General features: G+C 47.0%; 1 protein-coding gene across 1 annotated transcript; it reads left to right on the top strand.

Annotated features, from left to right (window-relative positions):
- Positions 1-3,764: 3,764 nt before the first annotated feature.
- AOL_s00083g17 (uncharacterized protein) lies at positions 3,765-8,303 on the top strand (the record flags this gene model as incomplete). Its single annotated transcript, XM_011125197.1, has 7 exons — positions 3,765-3,794; positions 3,919-4,219; positions 4,305-4,990; positions 5,047-7,162; positions 7,230-7,411; positions 7,477-7,641; positions 7,719-8,303. The coding sequence occupies 7 exons, from the start codon at positions 3,765-3,767 to the stop codon at positions 8,301-8,303; spliced, it is 4,065 nt and encodes a 1,354-aa protein (XP_011123499.1).
- Between the last annotated feature and the right edge of the window lie 857 nt (positions 8,304-9,160).

The following is a 9,160-nucleotide window of genomic DNA, read 5'->3' as shown; positions in this document are numbered from 1 at the left end:
CCTCCGCATTCAGCAGCTAGTTCAGTTATCGATATCGCGACTATATCAAATATAAATAAATACACTATAGTTATCGCGAATGGACAAGCTGTCGCAAGATCAAGTGCCAGATTAGCTGTTCGAAGAGAATCATGCAGTCTAATCCATTTATATTATAATGCGCATCTATATACTGCGATATTCAGCCAAAATCTAGACTCCTTTTAAGAAATGATGCCACCCGTCTACAAATTCCAGATGTTTAGAGGCTCTAGCTGTAGACTATAAAATGCCAGATAGTCAAAAAAAACACCCCTTGCTTAGCTAGCAGTTGTCGGCTGATGGCCTGCCGGAATAGCGGGAATTAGATGCAAGGGTTCTCTTTCATCCGCATGTATGTACTTACATGTACTACAAGAACCCATTTCGATATCTCCCACACCAGTTTGCAAATCTGACCACGATAGACATATACATGTACATATGGCGGAGATACGCAGCATTATGCCTATACTTAAGCTGCAAACTGGCCACAAAGTTCTTGACTGATATATGGAGCATATGTGCCAATACTTAATGTTAGCACTCCAATTTACTTGCAGCGGGATCAACATGAAGCTAGACCTTCTAGAATAATAACATGGCCCAGCTATGAAATTGGCTGTTTCTGATCACTCGCATTTTATATATCCGGAGCAAGGATCTCAAGCCTCGTTTCTCGTTGTGGTTGTAAGAGAATTGGCCGGTTGGATTGGTATAAAAATCATGGGACGAAAATTTGACACTGATATTAAATTACTGGTAATCCTAGGTACATATGTGCATGTGGCCACATTACATCACGGAGAACGTTGGAGAAAGAGGCTTTGATTGTGGCTACCGTTTCATAAATTTAAACCACTTGCAATCGGTTTCTCTGTTCTATCGACCATTGTCGACATGTTCCTTCAGTCTCAGGAGCGCCTAGACTCTCGAAGTCACGGGTATACCGGATGTGCATGCATGGCAGCTAAATCAAACTCAATGCACAGAAGTCATTGTATTTTTATATGTATAACCAACTACAAAAGAGTTTCAGCTCTAAAGGCTGGAGAACTGATGTTTGATTGGGGCGTCATGAAACAGAATCCTATAGATGGTAGCCTTGCCTCCCATGCGCGATATATCAACATACTTCCTATTCGCACCTTGCGGAACAGGAAATTACCAGGTATTTAGAACAAGAAACATCTATTCTGAGCCAGATAAACGAGATGTTCGACAAGGCCAACTCGAGCAAAAAGACAGGTAGACAATTGTCGTTTGTCCCCGCAGATACATCCATCCCTCTTCGGATTTGTAATGGGCAGGACGCTAAATTAGCATGGTGTCAAAATCTCAAACACCAAACACGCAAAGTGGGCCTTCCCTGCAGCCGATTGGCGGATCCTCTGCATGTTTGGTCAAAATCCGAGCTGCTTATCGATAAAACCTCCTTCCTACCCGCATTTCTCATGTCTTAAACTTTGACAGGCAGGATGAAAGAAAAGAGAAAGAGAGGAAGAATCCCAAGAGCACTGGCCTGAGCTTGACCTGAGATATCCCTTCCGCTTGGATTCGGCATTGCGAATTTGCATCGCTGTACCTAGTCAACCGGGCAGTCGGCGTCGTCGTTCATCTGTCATCTGCCCCGCCACCTTACCTATAATGCGTGGGGAAGGATTAATATCAAACCGTACATGTGTAACAGCCAATTCGAGACTTCATTGGCGGTCGGCAGCGGTCGCAGAGTCCCGAACCGAAAGACGCCAGCTCAAGTGCCCCGCTTCTCTTATCAATTAGTGTTTCTTTTGGTTCAAAGTTGTATTCGTAATTTGTCGTTATTTTTTCACGAAGCTGCATTGAAGAAGCGACTACGAAGCAACTAGGTGACCTGGACGGTGCGCGACTTTCCGGACCATTGAAACAGCGGGATTCAGAAATGGCGGGGACCCACGCTCTTGGAGACTAAGCTACAGCAGCTGCAGCTCGCGACGAGGTAGTGTGACTTCCAGCCGCAGGCCAAATTGGTCGAGCTGCAGTGTTTCACAGGCGGTTAGCCAGATGGTTGTCAAGTATGGGGTACATTATCGTGTTGTACCCTGACCATTATGCATGGCCAGGAGACTACCAAGCAGTATGGCCTCGGTGTCGGAACATCGTTCAGGTGCATCACACATAACTTTGTCGATAGTCGACGACCCAATAGCGTCACAGTCGCACCAAGTAGCGTGTCGGGATGGGGCCCAAATAGCCCACCGTCGGGCTCGGGCAGCTTCTTAAACCCTTTAATCGAAGAACTCCTCCCTTTCGTCGCTCCTCTCACTTAACTTTTTTTTCAGCGGCGTCTTCCTCCCGGCCGTGTTTCTGCCCATTGACTCGCTATCGGCTCACACACCAACCCATGGCATTGCATTGTTCGCCGCCTTCCCTCATGTTCAGATCCCCTCCTCGAGAGGATCTTTCACCGCTGACGACTTGCCAGCGGGCCCTGCTCTGCTCGTGGCCTAGCCAATCTGAATGAAGCAGTAGCAAAGCAGGAGGAGGAGTAGCGGCAGCCATGGCCATGGCCGTGGGGATTTCCCTTGAACCTTTGCTTCTCGATCCAATCCGGATGAAGATTTAGGGCGTCCCAAGTAAATCTTCCGGCGGGCATGCGACCACTGTTGCTCCTCCTCGACGTGTACTCTCCACCATGAAAACCTGGTCGAATTGGTCGACCTCTTACAGCTGCATCCTCGATCTCGCTATGCTTTTGCCTGCATATAATTGATTGCATTATTATCCCAGTTCTTGCTTTTCTATAACCGCCCTTTCCAGTCGATGTTTTGTTAGCTCCTTCACTGCCCCGCCTCGGCGTATATGGGGAAATACGTACCTACGGACTTTGTGAAAGCTTCGAAATACGGCCAACCAAGCTAAGCTAGTTAGCTCGCTGGAAGGCCTATATATATACAGGCACCTTGTATCCGTCCCTGCCTAGCTTGACTTGTCGATTCGCTAGTAGATTTCCTCACGTGCGAGGCAATTGGAAGGGTTCTCGACTTGCCTGGCATATAAACATCCCGATTCCTTCCTCCTCCCCTTCGGCCGCGGGAAGAAGTCTTAATTCTCTCTGCTCTGCTCGCGCATGTGGTTTATGCTGGCTGTACAACTGCTAGACGGGCTAGCTGCATCTCGAACGACATTTTCTTACTCGCCGGTATCCGCATTAATATTTGCCTTGACGTAATCCGGGCAGAAGGTCTCGCTCTCATCCTGCTTTTCCTCCTCCGCTGGTACCAATCCACACATTATAAAACCTGTCGATTCTCAGAATCTCCTCGAATCCACCTCCAATTGCAGGTTATATGTCCAACGGCCTCTCCAATCACCGCAAGGTAAATTGCAACCCCCAACACATTTCCCCGAGTCCCTGCACCCCACTTCCAGGTCAGGCTTGTGTCTCCGTCCAATGGAACTCGAAACTGCACCTGCCGGCTGCCTTGCCTTGCACCTACAGCTTGCTTGCATATTTCTCTCAGACATCCTGCAATATCTATAAAACCGTTGATACCAGCTATCATATCGTGCTAATGTCTCTTCGCTGTGTTCTGGATCTTCCTGAGCAGATACTCCTACTATACTACCGGTCCAACATTCCAGTCTTCTGATATCAACTCTCCCGCATTGCATCTACTACGATTCAAAACCCTACTCTAACACCATCCCTGTAAGCTGCCAACCAAAGCCTTCAACAGTTTGCTGAGGGTTCCTCGCTAGTTCGAATGGCAAAAGGCATAAGAATCGCTATTGACGTATGATATCACCCTGCATAAGCCTATTGTACTGCATTCTTACCCCTCCATTGCCTTACGTAATCAAACTATACTCCATGTTGTTTCAATAATATCTGATTACTTATTCTCATTCCATGTTTAGCGTGGCGGTACCTTCACGGATTGTGTCGGAAACCCTGGTACTGGTAAACTATCCGACGACGTCGTCATCAAACTTCTATCCGTCGATCCGGCGAACTACGACGATGCTCCATTGGAAGGCATTAGACGTCTCCTTGAGAAGTTCACGGGCGAAGAGATACCCCGAGGGCAACCGCTAGATACGTCATGTATTGAGAGTATTCGTATGGGTACCACGGTGGCGACGAATGCACTGCTGGAACGAAAGGGAGAGAAGTGCGCCATTTTTGTGACGAAAGGACACGGCGATTGCTTGGTTATCGGTTGGTAGACAATTTTTCCTACATGGTTTTCCTGTTTGCCGTGAAAACCACGTTTTAGCTTACAAGTGCCGCCGATTAAATATAGGGAATCAATCTAGACCTCGTATCTTCGATCTAGCGATACACAAGCCCGAAGTTTTATACCAGAAAGTCATCGAAGTAGACGAACGGGTAACTCTTGAAGATTATGCCGAAGACCCAGAACAAACCGTCACCCATGTTTCACAGGATGACGAGAAAAATGACCCCAATCTCGTCAAAGGAATGACCGGCGAGGCCGTTCGGATCCTCCAAAGGCTTGACCAAGATGCCGTAAGAGAGGATCTCCAGACTGTATATGATGAAGGCTACAGAAGTATCGCAGTCTGCCTAATGCACTCATACACCTTCCCGGAGCACGAAAAGATCATTGGAAAACTAGCAGAAGAAGTTGGTTTCACGCATATCTCGTTGTCCGCAGAGTTAATGCCTATGATCAAATACGTTCCTCGTGCCACGTCTGCTACAGCAGATGCCTACTTAACGCCGGAGATCAAAAAGTACATTAGCGGATTCGAGAAAGGATTTGAAGGTGGCCTAGGATCGGAAAGCGTTATGAAAGAAGAAAAGGGAGCGAGGTGTGAGTTTATGCAGAGTGATGGTGGGTTGGTAGATGTCAAAGGATTCTCGGGATTGAGGGCTATATTGTCTGGCCCAGCCGGTGGCGTAGTTGGTTATGCACTGACAAGCTATGACAAAGAAGTTGGAATTCCAGTAATTGGCTTTGACATGGTAAGCTTACCAGTGGCCGAGAACGTGCGTATGGAGTAAGCCTAATTAGAACATAGGGTGGTACAAGCACAGATGTTTCTCGTTATGGATCCGGAAGATACGAACATGTCTTCGAAACAACCACAGCTGGAGTAACGATTCAATCTCCCCAACTGGACATCAACACTGTAGCCGCGGGTGGTGGCTCTAGACTATTTTTCAAAAATGGATTATTCGTCGTCGGCCCTGAATCCGCAGGCGCCCACCCCGGCCCTGCTTGCTACCGCAAAGGTGGTCCTCTTACAGTTACAGATGCGAACCTTTATCTAGGACGACTCCTTCCCGAATTCTTCCCTCGAATCTTTGGTCCTCATGAGAATGAGCCTCTTGATGCAGAGGTATCGGCAAAGCTATTTGAAGAGCTTAGGGATAGTATAAATAGTGAATTGGCCCAAGATATGACAACTGACGAAGTTGCATATGGGTTTCTTAAAATTGCCAATGAAACCATGACTCGCCCTATCCGCTCTCTAACGGAAGCCAAAGGTCATGATAGCTCGCACCACAGACTTGCGACTTTTGGTGGCGCAGGTGGACAACATGCTGTGGCTATTGCCCAAAGTCTGGGAATTAAAATGATCTTAATCCACCGTTATAGCAGTGTTCTCAGTGCTTACGGCATGGCCCTAGCCGATGTTGTCCAGGAAGCACAAGAACCAACATCAGCGAAATGGGGTGACGAAGAAGTTTCAAAAGAGATGGATGACCGACTCGAAAAGCTTCGAAACCGTGCCGTTGAAGGGCTCGAGGCTCAAGGCTTCCGTAATGATGGCAAGGAGATTGTATTCGAGGAGTACCTGAATATGCGGTATAGAGGTACCGAATCAGCACTGATGGTAATCAAGCCTGAAGATGAAGACTTCGGAACTGCATTCGTTAAGCAACATGAGCAAGAGTTTGGGTTTACTCTACCTGACCGAGATATCTTTGTTGACGACGTCAGAGTCCGAGGGATCGGCAAGTCCTTCCAGGGGATGGAAAAGACCGTAGACCAACAGTTGAAAGATTGGCCATCAGAAAAACATAAATCCGTTGATGAATCCACCGCCCACGATGTCCGGAAGGTGTACTTTGAAGAGGGAAGGCTGGATACCCCAATATATCGCATCGATAAGCTTGAAGTCGGATGTAAGATTCCAGGGCCAGCGATATTGGCAGATGACACCCAGACAATTATCGTCCCTCCAAGCAGCTGGGCTCTAATCCTCGATACTCACGTTGTTATCAATGTCGGAGCCGAAGAATCCGAAAGCCACCTCCAAGAGGCAAAAAATCATGAAGTCGACCCTATCCTCCTTAGCATCTTTTCTCATCGCTTTATGGCGATCGCCGAGCAAATGGGGCGAGCTCTACAGAAGACTAGTGTCTCCACAAACGTCAAAGAGCGACTGGACTACTCCTGCGCCTTGTTCGATGCAGACGGCGGACTCGTCGCAAATGCACCTCATTTACCAGTTCATCTGGGAAGCATGAGTACCTGTGTCAAGACGCAAGCCAAAATGTGGGAAGGCAGATTAAAGAGAGGCGATGTTATCGTTTCTAATCACCCCGAAGCTGGTGGCACCCATCTCCCGGATATCACGGTCATAACCCCAGCCTTTAACGGCGATGAAATTATATTCTACGTTGCATCAAGAGCCCACCATGCCGATATTGGCGGTATATTACCGGGCTCAATGCCACCACAATCCCGTGAGCTATACGAAGAAGGCGCTGCGATAATGTCTGAAAAGTTGGTATCGGAAGGAATTTTCAACGAAGAAAGAATCACCCAGCTCCTCCTCGATGAACCTGCACAATATCCTGGTTGCAGCGGAACCCGTTGTCTAGCCGACAATATCAATGATCTAAAAGCCCAAGTTGCAGCCAACAATAAGGGAATAACGCTTATTCGTGCACTGATTGAGGACTACGGACAAGAAGTCGTTCAGTTTTACATGACTGCCATCCAGGCGAATGCGGAACTAAGCGTCAGAAACCTTTTGAAGGAAGTTGCAGGAAGGTTTGGTGGTAAAGATCTGATAGCCGAAGATTTTATGGATGATGGAAGTCCTATCCGGCTTAAGATTGAGATCGATTCTGAAAAGGGAGAGGCCGTTTTCGATTTCAATGGAACAGGGCCAGAGATGTATGGTGAGTTTTCGATATGTCGCCCCGTATTCCGATATCAATTCAGTACACTAAAAAAAGACACAAACAGGAAACATGAACGCCCCAGAAGCGGTCACCTTCTCCGCGATAATCTACTGTCTACGTTGTTTGATCTACGATGACATCCCACTGAATCAAGGGTGCTTAAAGCCAATTCACGTCAAGATCCCTAAGGATTCCTTCTTAAGCCCCTCAGAGAATGCGGCGGTGGTCGGAGGGAATGTATTGACCGTATGTGCCCTCAGACTTTCTATGTATGCACATGAAGAAATACAATCTAACCTTCTGGTATACAGAGCCAAAGAGTTACAGACGTAATTTTCAAAGCTTTCGAAGCCTGTGCGGCATCACAGGGCGATTGTAACAACCTAACCTTCGGGTACGGCGGAAACACTGGTGAAGACGGAGAATACGTTAAAGGCTTCGGATACTACGAAACCATAGCTGGCGGCAGCGGTGCAGTATGTTCTCCCTCAGCCCTATGATAATATCCCCCCCAAAATGGAAGGAATACTAATCCATTATGGAAACCCAACAGGGCTCAGACTGGGACGGCACCTCGGGCGTTCACACACACATGACCAATACCCGTATCACCGACGCCGAAGTCTTTGAACGTCGATACCCCGTCATCCTCCGTGAATTTAGCATCCGCAAGGGCTCTAGAGGTAGAGGGGAACATGACGGTGGAGACGGAGTCATCCGGGACATTGAATTTCGTATCCCGGTCCAAGTCTCCATTCTTTCGGAACGAAGGGTATTCAAACCATACGGTATGGCTGGTGGAGAACCGGCTAGTAGAGGTGTGAACTATTGGATGAGGAAGATTGGTAATAATAATAATCATAGTAACGGTGGGAGCAACGGAGCCAATGGTGTTGAAGGGGAAGAAGGGAGGAAGTATAAGAAGATTAATATGGGAGGGAAGAACACGGCTAGTATGAAACCTGGAGATAGGATTATTATTTGCACGCCTGGAGGTGGAGGGTATGGACTAAAGGGTAGTGGGACATCTACACCGAGGGACCCTTATAAGAAACCAAGAAAGATTGACCCTACGTTGATGTGGAGAGGTCGTGGGACTTTGGCAAATAGAATGGCGACTGAGGAATCAAGTTATTGATTCAGGAAACCTCAGACAGCTACCAAAAAAACGAGCGAGACTTAAAAAGGCGGACACACAAATATGCACAATAAAGAGCCTTTCCCCCTTGGATAATGATAATGTTATATTTATGGTCGAAATCACGTTACGAATTCCCTTATTTCTTTCCCTTATTTCTTCTCTTTCCCTTTCCTTATCTTCCATCCCTCCATCCCTCCAATCATCTACTATGTTACCCCGGCGCACTTTCGTTTGCAACTCCTATGGTTTCCTTCTTCCTCTTCTTTTTCTTCTTCTTCTTTTTGTTTTCGTTCTCTCCCACATTGAAACCCATGGGTTTCGAGATCTATCTCGGGCTGTCGAGTACATACACGGTCACAGACTTCAAGATCAAGACATCATAAAACCTGCCCCCTTTCTTCCTTCCTTCCTTCTCCCTCTCCCTTTGTCCTTCATGCGTGCAATACCTATGCTATATTGATTGTATATACTCCTACCAGCCTTAACTAAGTTATCATCTGCGCATGCATCAGCGCCTAGGCACATGCATTCGAATTTCTATCTTGAGTTCAAAGAGCCCATCAGCTGCTAACATGTTAACACCATGTCCGGTCCCACACATACAATTTTTAGTAACACTACAGCATATGTATTAATAAGTTCTTCAAGGAAATAGAATAAAAATACACATCTGCCTAGACCGGGGGTATCTAGCTCCTGAGAAAGCTAACATAATTGGGGGGGGGGGGGGCGGAATGGGTGCCAATAGTAATACAGAGAAAGAAAAATGTAGAAAAAAATTAACATTTTGAATAACCACAGAAGAAGAAACCCCAGGATAGGTATGTAAGAAAGAAAAGGGAAACTCCATGTAA

The sequence above is a fragment of the Orbilia oligospora genome, assembly GCF_000225545.1.
Source record: "Orbilia oligospora ATCC 24927 unplaced genomic scaffold scaffold00083, whole genome shotgun sequence".
In the NCBI taxonomy this organism is placed as follows: Eukaryota; Fungi; Ascomycota; class Orbiliomycetes; order Orbiliales; family Orbiliaceae; genus Orbilia; species Orbilia oligospora.
The sequence above is the reverse complement of the archived record's forward strand: the minus strand, read 5'-3'. Positions and strand labels throughout refer to the sequence as shown.